This window comes from Chiloscyllium plagiosum, unplaced genomic scaffold (assembly GCF_037043375.1).
Source record: "Chiloscyllium plagiosum isolate Xiang-an unplaced genomic scaffold, Cpla_swu_hap1 HiC_scaffold_35, whole genome shotgun sequence".
Taxonomy (NCBI): domain Eukaryota; kingdom Metazoa; phylum Chordata; class Chondrichthyes; order Orectolobiformes; family Hemiscylliidae; genus Chiloscyllium; species Chiloscyllium plagiosum.
In genome coordinates, this window is record NW_028270173.1 from 53,727,374 (window position 1) to 53,748,973 (window position 21,600).

Below are 21,600 nucleotides of genomic sequence, written 5' to 3' on the forward strand. Positions count from 1 at the left end.
GGGAAATAAATGACAAGGCAGTGGAGAAAGAATAGGGGAGTGGGATAGCTCTACCAGGGAGCAGCTATCGATATGATGGGCCGAGCGACCTTCCCCTCTGCTGTATCACCCTCCAATTCTCTGAAGGAAAGTTGCCTCTCCTGTCTGAGTTCACCATTAGGTTTCAATTCACTCTGGCAGCTAAGCAGAGATGAAGGGGCAGGACTTAATGAATGTGGGGTTTAAATTCATTAAAGAGATTGATTTCCTCGTCAAAATGAGAATAGTGTGGCTCCAAAGCACTGAACAACAGATCTAGGTGTGAGTTCAAGGGCAGTGTTCGGGGAAAATAATGTGTAAAATTAGGAAAGACCTCTCCTCAGTTATATTACTCATGAGACTTTCCGTGTTGACTTTTGCAAGATTGAAGCTCACACACCATCAGTGCTATATTCTGGACACATTGAGCATCCACATGATGTCATGAGCACTACGATGAGATAAATAATCAGACACAGTGAGCGCTTGAAGCTACACATTCGTAGTTGTATCCAGAAACGAGGGGCAGCACTGAGCGACATTTTAACAGATGTTTGACACAGAATCTTCCTCCATCAAAACCCACAAAGTCCTGGTGTGGAGTCTGAAATCTGGGGAGATTCCCCTTACTGCTGAAGAGGTGTGTCACTGTACCTGCTGATGCCTCAGAATTAAGGCCTCGCTGAGTGTCTGGATGCTGTTCTCGCTCAACGTCTCTTTGGCAGCTTTGAAGAAACCTTCAATGATTTCATGCACCTTCACGAGATTTTGAATAATCTTCCTGCGGCTCGGAATCAGAAATCCCAGAGATGGGAAAGAGTTGAACAGCTGGATTGGAACAAGAACATAAGGATCAGGCCTTTGGAGGATCCAGTGATCGCTCGTCCACGGTCAGTGCAGCAACTACTTATATTCGGTGATGCTTCATGGGAGATAGGAGATTGTCATGGCAACACCGCACTTCCTCTCCTCTCCTCAGTGCCCCCACCCCAACCCATAAACCCTCCAAATTTACAGTTTTAGTTTGAATGCTTTAGCTCTCATCCAGAATGGGTGACCTATCAGCTATCATCTGTTACACATGGATTCCAAAACTCAGATACAGGTCAGACCAAGTAAGGACAGCAGATTTCCTCCAAATTAGTGGACCAGCTGGGCTTTTCTTGCCAATTATATTCATCATTATACTCTTAAATCCAGATTTGTATTGTTAAAGCGAATTGAAATTCCGCCATCCACCACAGCAGGATTTGAACCCGGCTCCCCCAGGTCACTTGCATCATTTTCCTTCATGTGAGAAGCTGAGGGAATCACATCTCTTGAAAGCATTACCCCACCTCCCCCCCCCCCCCCCACACCCCGACCCCACCCACTCCCTCTCCATATCAAGAGTCTGGGAGAATGATTCCAGTTCGGGGAATCTTTCTGTGATTCTATAAAATGCCTCATTTCATTCTAAATGAGTTGAGAAAACTCATTACGGTGACAACATGTTCAGAGCCAGGCCAGGTTAATTTTGTCAGTGCTGAAGGAGGGCCATTGGACTTGAAACTTTCTCTCCACAGAGGCTACCAGACCTCCTGGGTCTTTCCAGCAACTTCCCAACCATTTTCTGATTGCCAGCAATGCTACAGTTCTTTGCTTTATTTTAAAATAGTTTTCCACGTTTATTTTCTCACTTAAACGTTTTCCAATTTAGCCCACGTAAGCCTGTCTCACATATCAGCATTTATGGCTGAGACACAATGTTAACAAGAGTCTTCAACCTGTAACAAGTCAGGTGCGGAAATCGTCACACACACCAAATTGCAAATGACCTCAACACTCAGCCTGAGTACAATACCACAAAACGACAATTACATGTATTGGAGCTGTTCCCAACAGTCTCGTGTTCTCATTAACCATGTTTGTTAGATGGATAAATACTTCATTGTTATAATCAAAACGGTCTCCAAATATGATGGAACAGACGATATTGCTCACAGCCAAATACATAATCTGTGCAGTTTCAAAAGGCTGACCTGTGAATAAACACAGAATTCCATTACAAAAAGGCCTCTAAACAGTAATAATACTTCAATCATTGTCCTCTTTTACAAAGCACAAGTTACTCATATAAAACAAAGAACCGCGGAGGCTGCAAATCTGAAGCGACAACAGAAATTGCTGGAGAAACTCAGCACATCTGGCAGTATCCCTGGGGAGAAAGCAGAGTTAGTGTTTTAACAAACAACAGTACATTACTGGAACAGGCCCTTTGGCCCATCGAGCCTGTACTGATGCATGAAACCTTTCTGAACTGAAACCCTTCTGCCTCCACACACTCCATATCCCTCTATTCCCTGCTTCTTCAGGAATCTGTCCAGTTCCCTATTCAATGTTCCTGTTCTAAAGACGGGGACTCAAAAGGTTAGACCTGCTGAGTTTTGTCAGAAATGGGAAGAATTGGGATTAATCAGGAAGCAGGAAGTCAAAATTACAACAAAGTGCACATAGAAGTGCACAGTGTGGAAACAGACCCTTCCCTCCAGCTCTCCCATGCTGAACAGATATCTGAAATTAATCTAATCCCATTTGCCAGCACTTGGCCCATATCCCTCTAAACCCTTCCTATTCATGTACCCATCCAGATACCTTTTAAATGCTGTAATTGTACCAGGCTCTGCCACTTCCTCTGGCAGCACATTTCCACACACGCACCACCCTCTGTGTGAAGACGCTGCCCCTTAGGTGCCTATTAAATATTTCCCCTCTCACCCTAAACCTGTGCCCTTTAGCTCTGGACTCCTCCACCCCATGGAAAAGACCTGGTATATTCAACCTATCAGTGCCCCTCATGATTTTATCGTCCTCTGTAAGGTCATCCCTCAGCCTCCACACTCCAGGGAAAACAGCCCCAGCCTATTCAGCCTCTCCCTATAGTTCAAACTCTCCAAACCTGGCAAATTCCTTTTCCATCTTTTCTGCACTATTTCAAGTTTCACAGCATCCTTCCTGTGAGAGGGAGGCCAGAACTACACATAGTATTATAAAAGTGACCTAACCAATGTCCTGTACAGCCGCAACATGACCTCCCTACTCTTACACTCAATGTACCAATAAAGGCAAGCAGACCAACTACCTTCTTCACTATCCTGTCAAGAAACTATGAAAATGCACTCCAATGTTCAGCAATACTCCCCAGGACCTTTCCATTCAGTGTATAAGTCTGCTCTGATTTGCTATTCCAAGCTGCAACACCTCCAATTTATCGAAATTAAACTCCATCTGCCACTCACTGATCCATCAGCCCATCTGATCATGATCCCATTGTACTCTGAGATAACCTCCTTCACTGTCCATTACACCTCCAATTTTGGTGTCATCTGCAAATGTAGTAACAATAATTCCTATGTTCACATCCAAATCATTTATATAAATGACAAAAAGCAGTGAACCCAGGCACTGATCCTTGTGGCAGACCATTGGTCACAGGCCTCCAGTGAAAAGGAACCCTCCACCACCACCCTCCATCTTCTAACTTGGAGCCAGCTCTGTATCCAAGTGGCTAGCTCTTTCTGTATTCCATGTCATCTAACCTTGCTAACCAGTCTACCGTGCGGAACCTTGTTGAATGCCTTACTGAAGTCCATACAGATCACATGCACCACTCTGCCCTCATGAATCCTCAGTTACATCATCAGTAACTTGGAAACTCTCCCTAATCTCCCACATCCAACAGGAAGAGCACATCACCCGAATAAAGGCCATCTTCACACCATAATAATCTACAGACACAGAAAATAGCTCAGTCTTGCTGCTCTAAAAGGATAACTTAGTACCTACATTTTATATCTTTAAAGTATATTAAAGAGAGATCTCAATAAAAATATATAATCAAAAAAGAATTGTACTCACAATTGTAGATTTACCAAGAAACACAATAAGGTTACACTTTAAAACTAGTCACTTCGCTGCTCCCCTGTTGTGAGATCCACACATGGTTTCTCAAAGGTCAACTGTGAATTTCACTGTTTGTTCATTTTTGTCAGAATGAACTCCAATGTCCAGACACTTTGGTTACTTAACAGCAAAATCAGGCAGCTCTGCAGGGTCATTGCTGGGTCAAACATCTGTGCAGGGTCACTGCTGGGTCACACAGCTCTGCAGGGTCATTGCTGGGTCAAACATCTGTGCAGGGTCACTGCTGGGTCACACAGCTGTGCAGAGTCACTGCTGGGTCAAACATCTGTGCAGGGTCACTGCTGGGTCACACAGCTGTGCAGGTTCACTGCTGGGTCACACAGCTGTGCAGGGCCATTGCTGGGTCAAACATCTGTGCAGGGTCACTGCTGGGTCAAACATCTGTGCAGGGTCACTGCTGGGCCACACAGCTGTGCAGGGTCATTGCTGGGTCAAACATCTGTGCAGGGTCACTGCTGGGTCACACAGCTGTGCAGGGTCACTGCTGGGCCACACAGCCGTGCAGGGTCACTGCTGGGTCACACAGCTGTGCAGGGTCACTGCTGGGTCACACAGCTGTGCAGGGTCACCACTGGGTCACACAGCTGTGCAGGGCCACTGTTGGGCCACACAGCTGTGCATGATCACTGCTGTACAGGGTCACTACTGGGTTACACAGCTGTACAGGGTCACTGCTGGGTCACACAGCTGTACAGGGTCACTGCTGGGTCACACAGCTGTGCAGGGGCATTGCTGGGCCACACAACTGTGCAGGGTCACTGCTGGGTCACACAGCTGTGCAGGGTCACTGCTGGGTTACACAGCGGTACAGGGTCACTGCTGCCTCACACAGCTGTACAGGGTCACTGCTGGGTCACACAGCTGTGCATGGTCACTGCTGGGTCACACAGCTGTGCAGAGTCACTGCTGGGTCACACAGCTGTACAGGGTCACTGCTGAGTTACACAGCTGTACAGGGTCACTGCTGGGTTACACAGCTGTGCAGGGTCACTGCTGGGTCACACAACTGTACAGTGTCACTGCTGGGTTACAAAACTATGCAGGGTCACTGCTGGGTCACACAGCTGTGCAGGGTCACTGCTGGGTCACATAGCTGTACAGGGTCACTGCTGGTTCACACAGCTGTCCAGGGTCATTACTGTGTCACACAGCTGTTCAGGGTCACTGCTGGGCCACACAGCTGTACAGGGTCACTGCTGGGTTGCACAGCTGTCCAGGGTCACTGCTGGGTCACACAACTGTCCAGGGTCACTACTGTGTCACACAGCTGTACAGGATCACTGCTGCGTCACACAGCTGTACAGGGTCACTGCTGTCTCACACAGCTGTACAGGATCACTGCTGTCTCACACAGCTGTGCAGGGTCACTGCTGGGTCACACTGCTGTACAGTGTCATTGCTGGGTCACACAGCTGTGCAGGGTCACTGCTGGGTCACACAGCTGTACAGTGTCACTGCTGGGTCACACAGCTGTGCAGGGTCACTACTGGGTCACACAGCTGTGCAGGGTCACTGCTGGGTCACACAGCTCTACAGGGTCACTGCTGGGTCACACAGCTGTACAGAGTCACTGCTGAGTCACACAGCTGTACAGGGTCACTGCTGTCTCACACAGCTGTACAGGATCACTGCTGGGCCACACAGCTGTACAGGATCACTGCTGGGTCACACAGCTGTACAGGGTCACTGCTGTCTCACACAGCTGTACAGGATCACTGCTGTCTCACACAGCTGTGCAGGGTCACTGCTGGGTCACACTGCTGTACAGTGTCATTGCTGGGTCACACAGCTGTGCAGGGTCACTGCTGAGTCACACAGCTGTACAGTGTCACTGCTGGGTCACACAGCTGTGCAGGGTCACTACTGGGTCACACAGCTGTGCAGGGTCACTGCTGGGTCACACAGCTCTACAGGGTCACTGCTGGGTCACACAGCTGTACAGGGTCACTGCTGAGTCACACAGCTGTGCAGGGTCACTGCTGGGTCACACAGCTGTGCAGGGTCACTACTGGGTCACACAGCTGTGCAGGGTCACTGCTGGGTCACACAGCTGTACAGGGTCACTGCTGTCTCACACAGCTGTACAGGATCACTGCTGTCTCACACAGCTGTGCAGGGTCACTGCTGGGTCACACAGCTGTGCAGGGTCACTGCTGTCTCACACAGCTGTGCAGGGTCACTGCTGGGTCACACTGCTGTGCAGGGTCAATGCTGGGTCACACAGCTGTGCAGGGTCACTACTGGGTCACACAGCTGTGCAGGGTCACTGCTGGGTCACACAGCTCTACAGGGTCACTGCTGGGTCACACAGCTGTACAGGGTCACTGCTGAGTCACACAGCTGTGCAGGGTCACTGCTGGGTCACACAGCTGTGCAGGGTCACTGCTGTCTCACACAGCTGTACAGGGTCACTGCTGAGTCACACAGCTGTGCAGGTTCACTGCTGGGTCACACAGCTGTGCAGGGTCACTACTGGGTCACACAGCTGTGCAGGGTCACTGCCGGGTCACACAGCTCTACAGGGTCACTGCTGGGTCACACAGCTCTACAGGGTCACTGCTGGGTCACACAGCTGTACAGGGTCACTGCTGAGTCACACAGCTGTGCAGGGTCACTGCTGGGTCACACAGCTGTGCAGGGTCACTGCTGTCTCACACAGCTTTACAGGGTCACTGCTGGGTCACAGAGCTGTACAGGGTCACTGCTGGGTCACACAGCTGTACAGGGTCACTGCTGGGTAACACAGCTGTACAGTGTCACTGCCAGGTCACACAGCTGTTCAGGGTCACTGCTGGGTCACACAGCTGTACAGGGTCACTGCTGGCTCACACAATCTTGCAGGTTTATGTCTCCATTTCTAACCTCCCATGTGGTCTCTGTTTTGTCTCACTTCATTCTCTTTTTTTTTAAACACTGTTGTTTTGATTTTTTTTCCAAAGTAAACAAAGCAACAGCTTATAAAACAGTAATTACTTCTTCAAAAATTCCAGGAATTCATCTCCAACCTGAAATACCTCCAATATGGAGCAGCTGTTACAGCCACTATTTTTTCCCGTCCTCCACCTCAGATTATACAGGATCCTCCAGTTTAAAAAATGACTTGGCAGCGGTGGGATTCAAACCTACATCTCCTAAGGGAGTGGAGTGTGGGAGGAAGAAAAAGATTCTGCCAAATTCAGGAGCAGGGCAGTTTCATTGTCAGTGAAAGTAATGATTTATGGTAAATTGGTGAATTGAGGGTTGGGGGTCGGTTTCACTCAGTTGGCTGGACTGTGATGCAGGAGAACACCACCTATTTGTGACACCTCCAATATTGAAGCAGTCCATGTTCGCAGGCAAAAAGATCTGGACAATATCCAGGATTGAGCTGACAAGTGACAAGTAACATTCATGCCACATGGATGCCAGACTAATATCATCACCAATAAGAGATAATCTAATTTTCATCCCTTAACAATCAAGATTATTATCATCACTGAATCTTGTTTTAGGATTAGTGGTGCTGGAAGAGCACAGCACTTCAGGCAGCATCCGAGGAGCAGCAAAATCGACATTTCGGGCAAAAGCCCTTCATCAGGAATAAAGACAGAGAGCCTGAAGCGTGGAGAGATAAGCTAGAGGAGGGTGGAGGTGGGGAGAAAGTAGCATAGAGTACAATGGGTGAGTGGGGGAAGGGATGAAAGTGATAGGTCAGGGAGGAGGGTGGAGTGAATAGGTGGAAAAGAAGATAGGCAGGTAGGACAAGTCATGGGGACAGTGCTGAGCTGGAAGTTTGGAACTAGGGTGAGGTGGGGGAAGGTGAAATGAGGAAACTGTTGAAGTCCACATTGATGCCCTGGGGTTGAAGTGTTCCGAGGCGGAAGATGAGGCGTTCTTCCTCCAGGTGTCTGGTGGTGAGGGAACGGCAGTGAAGGAGGCCCAGGACCTCCATGTCCTCAGCAGAGTGGGCGGGGGAGTTGAAATGTTGGGCCACAGGGCGGTGTGGTTGATTGGTGGGGGTGTCCTGGAGATGTTCCCTAAAGCGGTCTGCTAAGAGGCGCCCAGTCTCCCCAATATAGAGGAGACTGCATCGGGAGTAACGGATGCAATGAATGATATTAGTGGATGTGCAGGTAAAACTTTGATGGATGTGGAAGGCTCCTTTAGGACCTTGAATGGAGGTGAGGGAGGAGGTGTGGGCGCAGGTTTTGCAGTTCCTGCGGTGGCAGGGAAAGGTGCCAAGATGGAAGGGTGGGTTATTTGGGGGCATGGACCTGACCAGGTAGTCACGGAGGGAACAGTCTTTGCGGAAGGTGAAAGGGGTGGGGAGGGAAATATATCCCTGGTGGTGGGGTCTTTTTTGGAGGTGGCGGAAATATCATCAGATGATGTGGTTTATGCGAATGTTGGTAGATGGAAAGTGAGCGCCAGATGTGTTCCGTCCTTGTTACGGTTGGAGGGGTGGGGTCTGAGGGCGGAGGTGTGGGATGTGGACGAGATGCATTGGAGGGCATCTTCAACCATGTGGGAAGGGAAATTGCGGTCTCTAAAGAAGGAGGCCATCTGGTGTGCTCTGTGGTGGAACTGGTCCTCCTGGGAGCAGATACGGTGGAGGCAGAGGAATTGGGAATACGGGATGGCATTTTTATAAGAGGTAGGGTGGGAAAAGGTGTAATCCAGGTAGCTGTGGGAGTCAGTGGGTTTGCAAAAAATGTCAGTGTCAAGTCGGTCATCATTAATGGAGATGGAGAGGTCCAAGAAGGGGAGGGAAGTGTCAGAGATGGTCCAGGTAAATTTAAGGTCAGGGTGGAATGTGTTGGTGAAGTTGATGAATTGTTCAACCTCTTCACGGGAGCATGAGGTGGCGCCAATGCAGTCATCAATGTAGTGGGGAGTAGTGCTGGTGTAATTACGGAAGATCGACTGTTCTATGTAGCCAACAAAGAGACAGGCATAGCTGGGGCCCATATGTGTGCCCATGGCTACCCCTTTGGTCTAGAGGAAATGGGAGGATTCGAAGGAGAAACTGTTAAGGGTGAGGACCAGTTTGGCCAAACGAATGAGAGTGTCGGTGGAAGGGTACTGTTGGGGACGTTGGGAGAGGAAAAAACGGAGGGCTTGGAGGCCCTGGTCATGGCGGATGGAGGTGTGGAGGGATTGGATATCCATGGTGAAGATGAGGCATTGAGGGCCAGGGAAACAGAAGTTTTGGAGGAGGTGGAGGGCGTGGGTGGTGTCTCGAATGTATGTAGAGAGTTCCTGGAGTTTTTACCATTACTGAATCCCTTACTTTCATTGAGGTTACCATTGACCAGAAACTCAACTGGACTGGTCACATTAACAGAGTAGCCTCAAGAGCATGCCAGTGGCTAGGAATACTGCAGAGAGGAACTCAATTCCTGATCCCCCAAAGCATGTCCACCATCTACAAGGCACAAATTAGGAGTGTGATGGAAATTCCCCACTTGCCTGGACGTGTGCATTTCCAACAAAACTCAAGAAGCCAGATACCATCCAGGACAAAGCAGCCCATTTGACTGGCATCACATCCATAACGAACCATTCTTCCACGACCGATGCTCTGTCGTAACTAATATCGTGGAATCCCTACAGTGTGGAAACACTGGCCCAACAAGTCCACACTGACCCTCTGAAGACTATCCCACCCAGACCGATTTCCCTACACTATAACTCTACATTTACCTTGACTAATCCACCTAACCTACACATCCCTGAACACTGTGGGCAATTTAGCTTGGCCAATTCATCTAACCTACACAACTTTGGACTGTGGGAGGAAACTGGACCATGGTGTGGAAACCCACACAGACACTGGGAGAGAGTGAAAACTACACAGACAGTCAACAGAGGCTTGAATCAAACCCAGGTCAATGGTGTTGTGAGGCTGCAGTGCTAACAACAGAGCCACCGTACCGCCCTTCAACCAAGCTATAAGATGCACTCCAAAAATTCACAAAAGATCCTTTGAAGCACCTTCCAAACCCATGACCACTTCCATCTCGAAGGACAAGGGCAGCAGATACGTGGGAACATCACCACCTGCAAATTCCCCTCCAAGCCACTCACCATCCTCACTTGGAAATGTATGGCTATTTTGCATAACTGAATCAAAATCCTGGAATTCCCTCCATCAGGACATTATGGGTCAACCTACAGCATGTGAACTGGAATTGTTCAAGTAGACAGCTCACCGTCTCCTTCTCAGGAGGCAACTCGACACGGGCAAAAATGTTGCTGGCAGTCAGCAGTGCCAATTCCATGCGTAAAATTTTGAAAACATAGCATGGTGTCAATTCTCACACTGGCAGTGGTTGCTATAAAGGTCCCACCTTTTCAACCTCACCCCTTACCTGAGGCATGTTTAAGGTTAAACTCAGCACCAGTCATGTCTACTCAGTGAGAGAGAGGGACGGCGGTGACTTTACCTGTCAATTATGTCACACCAGGTCAAGGAGGAACAAACAGATCTTCGGGGTGAAATGGACCATTGGTTTGAACAAACAAATGTCTAAATTGACCCGAGAGTTGGGAAGAGCATGAGAAAGGCTGTTAATACCCCATCACACCTAACTTTTAGCAACCACCGTCAACACTGAAGGAATGGAAGTAATTCAATAAGCTTTGTGCAGGAGCAGACAACCAGACACAGACCATATTGTGTCCGTGCTTACACACCAGAGTCTGGACTCAAATTACCCTCAAACTCCCTTGCCACTGCACCAGTGTCACAGCCTGTTGTGTCCTGTGGGAATCGGTGTGCACGGACCAGTCCACATTTTAAAATAAGAAATCCCACAATGGTGCTTTCCACTCACCTCCAAGTTGCATTGGGACCTGGAACCTGAGGGCCCCCATTGGGCCACCCCTACAGTGACTGACCTGGGAGCCTCACCACCGCCGTAGCTCAGCAAGTCTAGGTACCTCGCCACCCACATCTCTGCTGTATACGTGAGAGCCTGTCACCAACACATGGAGGCGATGGTCAAACGACTCGTGTGGCGAACTCTTCAAGCAGACCTGCCCCACAAGTGGCAGAATCTCTGCTGATCAGGCAGGACTGAGTTAAACTGAGGGGAAGCATAGACCTGAATCCTCACAGCAGCAGCAGCATTGGTATGTGAATGCTGCCCTGTAACATTATCTTGATCTAAAGTTGGTGTTGGCATCTTTTATTCAAGTGAAAATCTTTTCTGTAGATGTCAATTTCAAGGGAACCATGAATCCCAGCACTCACCCTTGTGACTCTCAAACACATTGACAAGAAAGCTGGCCTCTTCATTGATCCTGTCTTCAATGGATTTCTTGCCCATGCCAAAGCCTCGGAGAGCTGAGATTACAAACTTTCGGTTCTCCCGCCACAACTTCCCGTCACTGAATATCACGCCTGAAAGTGACACACGAAAAGCTGATCAAATATCGTACACGGGTTCTGCTGTGAGTGCTGCCAAACCCCAGGTTTCTGACACCCTTTCCTTTCCTGAGAATGACACCATTCTACAACCAAGAGGAAGGTCATTGTATCCATGAGCACTCTTTGGGGGAGTGAGCCCATTGGTCTGACTTCACAAAATTCTTCTTGATGTTGTCATTCTCAATTCCCCTTTGGATGTTCCTGTTGACCCTGCTTCCAGAACCATCCCAGGTACTGCATTCCAGATGACAGTGAGAGCTGTAAAACCAAATCTCATCTTCCCTCTGATTGGTTTTTGTAACCAAGCGGCCTCTTTTGGTGTCGCCTGTCCAATTCTGGTCTCCCTCTGTGGGGATGAAATTATTAAACTGGATGGGGTTAAGAAGAGATTCACCAGGATGTTCCCGGGATTAGAGAGTATGAGGTATGGGGAGAGGCTGCAACTTTTTTCACTGGAGTGTGGGAGGTTGAGGGGTGACCTTGTAGAAGTTTATAAAATCATGAGGGACATGGATAAGGTGAATGACAGGTGTCTTTTCCCCCCAGGTGGAGGATTTCAAGGCGAGGGGCATATTCTTTCAGTGTGAGGAGAAAGGTTTAAACAAGAGATGGCAGCCATTGTTTTATACAGAGTGTGGTTTGTGTGTGGAATGAACTTCCAGTGGAAGTGGTAGAAGTGGATATAATTATAACATTAAAAAGGCATTTGGATAAGTACATGAATAAGAAATGTTTGGAGGAATGTGGACGAAGTGCATCCAGGTGGGATTAGTTTAGTTTGGAATTATGTTCAGCATGGATTGGTTAGACCGAAGGATCTGTTTCAGTGCTTTATGACTCTATGATACTATAATAACCCTCCCAATTTCAGTGTTTGTCGGTTCATATTTAAGATTGTCCCACAGTAAAATTATTTGTTGATTTAATATTGACCGTCTACAATATATCACGTGAAGATTAATGTTCTGATGCTTGAGCAACATTTGTGGAGTTAGACAAATTATTGACGCAGGGGATTGTACCAGGTATTTGATGATTAACACCATCTTGAGAAATGTGATGAAAAATGCAGTACCTTGAGACAGCAAGGTATTGGCAAGAAGTTAATTGGCAGCAAATAAAAAGTAGGAAGGTAACAGGGTCTGACTGCCAACCCAACAGCTTAACCAAGGGAGGGATGTGAGGTCTGTTAGCAGTTCGGGATCTGATCCCTGCCATTTAATATGACAGCAGGAAGCTCGAGGATAAGTGGGGTTTTGAATGAGATGTCGAAGTTGCATAATGTATTTATGTGGATGTGTAAATGTAATGACTTTAATTGATAGTAGCCCTCCTCTCACGCAGCACAAATTTTGGTTGACATTACTTTGGCATTTTCTAGCAAAATGCAAGGTAACAGATTGATAGAATGTGTATTTCTTCAGCAAAAATAAAGGAAGTTTTATTGAAATTTAACAACATGCTTGTTTGGCTTGAAGTGGAGCATTGTATTAAATTCTGAGCGCCACATTGTTGGGAAATGCTTGAGCGAGGGTCGCCATCAGATGAATGAATGATGATCGCTTGACAAAGGTGGTCACCTTGGAGAAGAGAAGGTTGTGCGAGCTTTTGGATGGAGATATCTAAGATCATAAAGGATCTAGTCAGAGTAGGTGAACACTGCATGTTTCCCATTGGCTGGAGGACTGAAAATCAGATGGCACAGAGCTCATAGCATTGGCAAAAGAAACAAAGAGGGTTTGTGGAAAGACACATTGAATGGTGATGATCAGAAGTGCCTGATCAATGGAAATTCAATGGAAGTTTTCAAAAGAGAATGGCATAAGTGCCTGACGAGGGAAAGCTTTTCAGCGGTGGAGGAAAGGGTAGGGGAGCAGGACCACTTCAGTTGTAATCGCTGATAAACATTGGCCTAACCCAGGATTATTGGGAATGAAAAGCTTGGGTATTGATAATTGAGGGAAATAGTGGCTAAAAGGCTACAGTTCAATATCATAACATTTTGTGTCACTTTGACCACCATGATCAGGTGAGTTGATTGAAGATGGAAATGATCAAAGAGTAACATAGAGATGAAAGAGGGAAATTACCACTTCGGAATGAAACTGCGTCATATATCGGTAAGTGTGGCCTCCCACTGAATTGATCAGCGTGATTCACAAGAGCGTCTTTCACTGTGTCGTAACCAGTCAACACCACTGCCTTCAGTGGGCCGAGCTCCACTGAAAATACACTGCCATACTTCTCTGCAAGCTAACAAAGAGAGATTTATTTCATTTAGGTTTTATTTCTAATCAGCTGTAGCACAAGTCAGGGGCGAAAAATGAAGGAAAGAATATTAATCCCCAATTCTTAAGAATTTGATGCCCATCTGTATTTTCCCTCCAGAAGGTGTTGGTGAGCTGCCTTCCTGACCCACTGCAGTGCAGGTGGGTAAACCTTCAATGGTGTTGGGAAAGGAATTCCAGAATGTTGAACATAGAAACAGAAGGAGGCCATTCAGCCCCTCAAGCTCCCTCCACAACTCAATGACATCATGAATGGTCTTTGGCCGAACTCCATGTTCCTGCCTTTGGCCCATATTCCCTCATGGCTTTGCTTCATAAAAATGTATCTACCTCAAATTTAAAACTAATAACTGATCCCACACCCACTGCCATTTGTGGAAGAGTGTTCTACCACCCTTTCTCATATCTCCCTCCCGAACGGTCTGGCCCAGACTGTGTCCTTTCGTTCGAGACTCTCCAAACAGTGGAAATCGTTTATCTTTATCCACCCTTTTTATGTTAACAATCTCAAAGATTTTGATCAGATCACCCCTTATCCTTCTAAATTTAAGAGAAAGCAGGCCTTATTTGGATCATCTCTCCTCATAACCTAACCCCTGAAGGACATGTATTATTCTTGTAAACCTTCGTTGTGCTCCCTCCAAGGCCATTCCATCCTTCCTGAGGTGTGGAGCCCAGACCTGCTCACAGTGCTCCACGTGGGCTCTGACCAGGGTCCTGTCTAACTGCAGCATAATTTATTCATCCTTTTGTATTCCAGGTATGAAGGCCAACATTCAACCAACTTTCTTGATTATATTCTGAACCTACTTACGTTATTTCAAAGATCTGTGCACCCAAACTCTCAAGTCTCTTTGCACATCCACTGTTGAGCCAGTGACACTGAAGGAACAGCAATACTTTCTCCTTGTAGATTCAGCACTAACTTACTTCCATGTTGTCATGGTCCCATGTGGCTGGCTATCTGCATCAGCGACTCACCAATATCATTGACCACACTCAGTGCATTCACGGGTAGGCCCAGTGATTGTTTTTTGGACCTTACTGCTGTTCCTCTTACTCAGAATGTAAGTAACCTTTTTCATTCTCTTGCTAGCTGCCTCTTCCAATTCCTGGCTTTTCCTCTCTAGTGTTATCTCCTCATTCCCATTCCCCCCCGAAAAATTAATTTGAACCCTTCTCAACAGCATTAACATACTATCCCATCAGGACGCTTGTCTAGCCTCTATTCAGGTGTAAACCATCCAGCTTGGACAAATCTCATTCTGCTCCAGAATTGTTACTAACCTCCGAGGAGTCTAAAGCTCACCCTCCTGTGTTATATCCCCTGGCATAATGGTCTCCTTCCTATCTGAAGAATGTTTTGAAACTTGAAAGGATTCAGAAAGATTTACAATGACTTTGCCAGGGTTGGAGGATTTGAGCTATAGGGAGAGGTTGAACAGGCTGTGGCTGTTTTCCCAGTAGCGTCAGAGGCTGAGGGGTGACCTTGTAGAGGTTTATAAAATCATGAGGGGCATGGATCAGGTAAATAGACAAGGTCTTTTCCCTGCAGTTGGGGAGTCCGGAATAAGTAGGGAGAGGTTGAGGGTGAGAGGGGAAAGATATGAAAGAGACCTAAGGGACAACTTTTTCAAACAGAGGATGGTACATGTGTGGAATAGGCTGCCAGAGGAAGTGGTGGAGGCTGGTACAATTACAGCATTTAAAAGGATCTGGATGGGTATATGAATAGGAAGAGTTTAGAGGGATATGGGCTGGGTGGTGGCAGGTGGGACTAGATTGGGTTGGGATATCTGGTTGGCATGAATGAGTTGGACAGATGGGTCTGTTTCCATGCTGTACATCTCTATGACTGTATAACTGTACGACTCTATGTGCCTATCTGCTTATCCCACTGAAGGTTTCCTGACCGGTGTGTAGCACTGTAAGTTATCCTGAGATTGCTGCCTTTGACGTTCTGCTGGTTATTTCCATTCCCAGCTCCTTCAACTCGAACTGCAGGGCCCCATCCCTCTTTCTATTGATGTGCATAGCCACTAGCTGTTCACCCTCTGAGTGTTCTGCAGGCATTCAGTGACGTTCATGAACCAGGAACCGGAGAGACATCACACTGCCCTGGATTCCCAGCTGGGGCCGCAGAAACACCTGCCTTTTCTCCCAAGTCCCAAATTCCTTAGAGCTGTTGCTTTCCCAATCCTCCCCTTGCAAACCTACTCCACCCCATACCCAACCTTGGGCGCTCTCTGGTGGTACGGACCCATGGACTTCAAATTGCATTGGGAAGCGGTGACTTTAATCAGCTTTCATTTTGTTCACGATTATTGGACTGAATGTTAAGATTTTTTTTCTGTTCCCCCAGCACCACGTATTTGATGGACACTTGGCTCTGGGATATACCTCAAAGGAACACTCACTCTCACAAATCAGTCCCTTCCCTTTGTGTTGACCTCACTTTGGTTTTTTGATCAGGACATGAATTCCAGTGTTTTCCTGATCTTTCACAATGTCAATATCTCTGGTTATAATGGCATAAAAAAAAAGCCCAGAGATTTTCAATTCTCCCAGATCTTCTTCCATGATTTTATATCTATCCGCTCTATATTTTAAATATGTGATTGTAAGGATCTGGGAGAAAGTGAGGGCTGCAGATGCTGGAGACCAGCAGGTCAGGCAGCATCTGAGGAGCAGGAGAGTCGATGTTTCAGGCTTCGTCAGGAATGGCACATATTAATTTTGCATGTTAATTAAATTGAACATTTCCCAGATTGTCCACTGTGCCAGACTCTCTGAGCTTCCATAACTTTGTAATTGGTTTGTTTTTTTCTGTTTAGAGTCAAAGTCCGATCAGAGATCAGAGACTCTCAGAACACAGCCCCCAGGACTAACAGATTCCTCGGTCAGGGATTAGGGATCTGCTTCGGTTTGTGGCTCTCTCGGTCTCTGTGAGCTCACACCGCCCCATCCCTCGGACAGTCCCCCAGTGAAGGATTCTCACTTACCCCCATGAGAGACCAGTCCAGCTTCTTGAGGTCCAGTTGGTGCAGGTTTCCGATCAGAGGAAGCAGGGTCGGTCCAGGAGGGAAATTCCTGGGAACTCTCCACCGAATAACAGACACAGCCAGGAAGAGAAAGAAGGCCAGCAGCAATAGGGCCAAGGTGTAGTCTGTGGGGAAGAGCTTGAGGAGAGCCATTGTGTCCGAGTGCTCAGACACCAGTGATGTTAGAGTGTGTTATGTCCTTCAGTCCAGTCCCCCACTGGCAAAGAACAGCCTCCTTTTCCTGATTTGTCTCACTGAGTGTTTTTGAGTTTCAGTATAGGACAGCCTCTTGGCACAGAAGTGGTGCTGCCCTCTCTTGTAGTGCTACATGGAAGCTGTGTCAATTCCCACACCCCTCTCCAGCTTGTCTTGTCTTGTCTCATGAGGTGGACGTGCCTGAGGTGGTTTCTTGGCTTCGGTTGGGATCCCAGGATAACTGCAAAGAGGTGGAAAGTGCCACCAACAATGCCAACAAGTCACACGGCATTCATAATCGGCTGACTGACAGGAGCATGTGAATCTATTTTAACGCATTTGGTATGCTTTCCTTTATTGGTCAGATCATTGAGTATCGGAGTTGGGAGGTCATGTTGCAGCTGTACAGTAGGACATTGGCCAGGCCACTTTTGGAATGTAGTGTGCAGTTCTGGTCTCCCTCCCATCAGAAAGATGTTGTGAAACTTGAAAGGGTTCAGAAATAATTTACAAGGACGTTGCTGGGGTCGGAGGATTTGAGCTATAGGGAGAGGTTGAATAGGCTGGGGCTGTTTTCCCTGGAGCGTCAGAGGCTGCAAGGTGACCTTATAGAGGTTTATAAAATTATGAGGGGCATGGATAAGATAAATAGACAAAGTATTTTCCCTGGAGTGGGGCAGTCCAGAACTAGAGGGCATAGGTTTAGGGTGAGAGGGGAAAAATTCAAAAGTTCCCTCAGGGGAAATTTTTACACACAGATGGTGCTGTGTATATGGAATGAGCTGCCAGAGGAGGTGGTAGTGGCTGGTACAATTAAAGCATTTAAAAGGCATCTGGATGGGTCTGTGAATAAGAAGAGTTTAGAGGGATATGGGCCAAGTGCTGGCAAATGGGACGAGATTAATTTCGGATATCTGATCAGCATGGACGAGTTGGACCCCAGAGGGTCTGTTTCCGTGCTGTACATCCCTACGGCCCTATGACTATAACCCTTAATGAGATGATGAGACACTGTCTGGTGTGTGGGATTACTGATGTAACTGTGCAAAAATGCCTGTTAGTTTAAGTGCCACTCTCCTCCCCCTGACTGAACTTGTTCTCTCACTGACCAATTTCTCCTTTAATTCATCTCACTTCTGCCAAGTCAAAGGAGTGGCCAAGGGGACCTGCATGGGTTCCAGTTATACCTGCCTCTTTTTGGGGGATGTGGAACAATCCTTGTTCCAGTCCCACACTGGTCCCGGCCCACAACTCTTTTTTGAGTTCAACACCTTCAGATTGTGAACCACCTCCGACTTCTTCCTTTTCTTTTATTTTATTTGTTACCTTCTCCAAGTTATTCCTTTACAGCTTTATTTGTTGCATCCTCTGTCGCCATGTCCTCTCGTTCCCTCCCCCCACCCCAGTGGGACAGCCTGTCCTTTCCCATCTAGTAGTTAGACACACCATTATTCTGCCATTCTCTCCTTCCAAACATTAATCAACATCTTTTCTCCACCAGCACTCTACACCCCACCAGCCCCACGCCCTCTCCCCCAACCTAACTGTAGCATAAATGCTGCCCCCTCCCCCCCCACTTCATGTCAGCTCTGATGAAGAGTCATCTAGACTTGAAACATTACTTTGCTCTCTCCACATGGATGCCATCTGACCCGCTGTGATCTCCAGCATTTGTTGTTTTCAGTTCCTAACCCCAGTTCTCCCAGTCTCTCTGGACTTGCACTCCCCTCAGAATTGCATCCTTTAATTCGTTTTGCATCTCCTCTTGAAGTTGATGTTATCATCATCGCTGTTCAGGATACTTCCCAACTTTGGATTCATCTTCATATATTTAAGTTGTGTCCTCTCCATTTAAGTATAAGTCATTCAATTACATCAAGAAAAGCATTGGTCCCAGGACCAACCCGTGAACAACTCCCACTAGAAACCTTCCTGCAATCAAAAATAAAACATCATTTTGCAGCAGTATCTAATTTCCCACACATTCAAACTCCACATTGTCATTGTCTCCTTTACTCCATGGGACGTTTCCTCTGGCAGCAAGCCTGTTATGTGGCAATTTGTCCAATGTCTTTTGGAAGTCCCTGGATCCACATCAATTGCATTATCACAATCAGCCCTCCTGTGTAAAAGTTTCCATGCTCTGTCTGCCTCTCACTGCTATTGGTCCCTATTGATGTGAGCGCTGCAGCAGACAAGTGGGCACGCAGGAAGGAGTGCAGCAGCTCTATCAGATCAATGACCACATATAGATGTGATCTCTGTGACCGGGATTGTCTGTCCAGTATCGGTCTCTTCAGTCACAAGCGACGTTGCTTCAGGGAAGCAGGAAGCGACAACAACAAGGATGCAATTCATAGTCAGCCATGACCGAAAAGAGCCTCACCTCACCTCATTGCTCTTATTAACCTGACTCTTGCCAGATTTGCCCCGTTTATTGTGTGAGAGGAGTATCCGTTTTTTGTGTGACATGATTGGATAGGTGTGCCACATTCTTGAAGAGACTGTCTAAGATGATTGGATAGGTGTGTCACATTCTTGAAGAGACTGTCTAAGATGATTAGATAGGTGTGCCACATTCTTGAAGAGACTGCCTGAGATAAGATGGTTAACCCATTTGCCCATTCACTCGGATGGTGTTGAACTAAGATGTTCCCCGGTATCTTTATGAAATATATATCTGCGACAAATATCCGATATCAGAAAGCTCAGCTCGGTTTCTGAATAGCAATGATCCATTTGCTGTTTCTGGGATACTCCTGGGACCTTCGTCCCTCCCACATTGGCCTGAATCAGTAATCAGTCACTGCCGTTTGACTGGTGTTTACCCTCTGATGAATTTGACTGTGATTTTGTACATTAGGCAGTTGCATTGTCAAGCTCTGCAATGGTCTTACCTCTCAATGCTCATCCACAGTCGTTTACTGCATGAAAGTTGAAATGGATACCCCACCCATTCCCTCAACTCTCCTCTCTACTGCTTCTGAGAGAAGAGGTTTAAGCAGTGCAAATATTAAATATTCAGACAATCTGGTAAGCTAACCTCCTGCAAAGGTCATGGTCAAGCCTGTGAGTATTATTTCTGGTTCTCTCATCTATCAGTTTGGGGGCATTGACTTCAGCCTGAAGATAAATCATGTATTTTCCTTAAAAGAAAATTGGTGAGGAATTAACTAGGAAATGGGGAGGACTGTGTTGATCGAGGAGGTAATTTTAGTGTTAATGCTGAGTGATACCGGGTCAGTTGTTCATCGTACTTTGTCATGTCAGAGCATGGGAATATAGTGACCATATTCTGATGCTCATAAATCTACACTAATGCTCCAGAGATGTGAGTTCAAATCCCAACGAGGCAGCTTGGGAAATTTGAAATAAATTAGTTCATAAATCTCAAATAAAATCTCGTCTGCTGAGTGATCATCACAAAAATGTTAGATGGTTGTAAAAACCTGTTAATGTTCTTCAGGAGAGGCAATCTGCTCTCTCCACCCAGTCTGGTCTATGACGTGCATGTACCTGTCAGGGTGTTTTTCTCAAACTGCTGCCAATCCCTCCCATCGAGCTGTGATGTAGTTAGTCCCATTACTCTGAATACAGCCCAGGTCCCATGTGCTTCACCCAGTGAACTCTTCAATTATCTCGACATAAGGAATTAATATCTCACCAACACTTGTTGTACAATTGGTATGTTTACATCAAATACAGTGAGATAATAGGCTACATGTGACCCTGGACCCACAGTCACATGCTTGACACTTAAATGCCCTCTGAAATGAACCACCAAACCATTGCATCAGCTGAACACAGGAGTGAAATATGAATCAAACTGGATGGATCACCCAGTACCAGTGCAGTTACTGGAAACAATAAAGGCACTCTCTGTGCAGTGACCCTGCACCCATACCTAGAGAGCTAGACCAAATTGGGAAAGCTGTTCCACAGACAGGTAAAGCAATAGTCAGCCAATGTATCAGTTCACCTCCATGCTGGGCGTCATTTGGAATGTTGGTAAGGCTAGAGGATGTGCTTTGCATGGTGACCTTCAATGTTGATCACCATGAGTGCATTGGCAGCATCCCATACTAGTCAAGGTGGCTGAGGCTGGATTGAGGGAACCAATATGAGCGATAAGCCTAATCTTCATCACTGTCCATTGTGCCGATGCATCTGGCCATGACAGCATTGGGACATGTGACCACCTCACAGCCTATCAGAAACAAAGCCCTGTCTTGATGCTGACGATAATATCCATCATATCGTGTTCCATTACTGACGAGCTAAATAAGATAGACTCCATTCAGACACACCATCTCACGCCTGGGTATCCAGGGTCAGCAGAAACAGCAAAATTGTATTGATGAACAATATCTCATCTCATGACCTGACATTGACCAGTCAGGGCCTTATGTGTGAAATCAAATCCCCTTTCACTCCTCTATAATACAAGCCAAGTCTGTCCAACCTTCCCTTATCAGAAAACTAACATGTTCGAGGTATAATTCTGGGAAACTTTCTCTGAACTGCTTCCAAATGTCTTTGCGTCTTTCTTTAAATTAAGTGACAACATTGTCAGCAATAATTCAGATGTGATCTCAGCTGTGCCATGTATAACTGAAGCATAACCTGCCTACATTTTTATGTTCAGTTATTCGTGTGATAAATGATCACATTTGACTCACTTTCC

At 46.8% G+C, this 21,600-nt stretch overlaps 1 protein-coding gene and 1 pseudogene across 2 annotated transcripts in view; both read right to left on the reverse strand.

Annotated features, from left to right (window-relative positions):
* LOC148140908 (class I histocompatibility antigen, F10 alpha chain-like) overlaps nt 1–21,600 on the reverse strand; it is a 205,817-nt pseudogene that overhangs the window by 70,058 nt on the left and 114,159 nt on the right. The gene's annotated exons all lie outside the window — the stretch shown is intronic.
* On the reverse strand, nt 664–17,226 carry LOC148140912 (cytochrome P450 2H2-like). The gene is made up of 5 exons (XM_087979783.1): nt 16,683–17,226; nt 13,483–13,645; nt 11,216–11,365; nt 1,879–2,039; nt 664–846 (listed from the first exon to the last, which is right to left on the reverse strand). Exons 1-5 carry the CDS (start codon nt 16,872–16,874, stop codon nt 664–666), a joined length of 849 nt encoding a protein of 282 aa, XP_087835909.1. The 5' UTR covers nt 16,875–17,226.

What these genes read in the sequence shown, in the direction of transcription:
- LOC148140912 (XM_087979783.1), bottom strand. Translation starts at nt 16,874, where the DNA reads ATGGCTCTCCTCAAGCTCTTCCCCACAGACTACACCTTGGCCCTATTG. An exon ending in TGGACTGGTCTCTCATGGGG is followed by an intron (nt 13,646 to 16,682) that starts GTAAGTGAGAAT and finishes TCTCTTTGTTAG; the next exon opens with CTTGCAGAGAAGTATGGCAG. An exon ending in CGCAGTTTCATTCCGAAGTG is followed by an intron (nt 11,366 to 13,482) that starts GTAATTTCCCTC and finishes TGTCACTTTCAG; the next exon opens with GCGTGATATTCAGTGACGGG.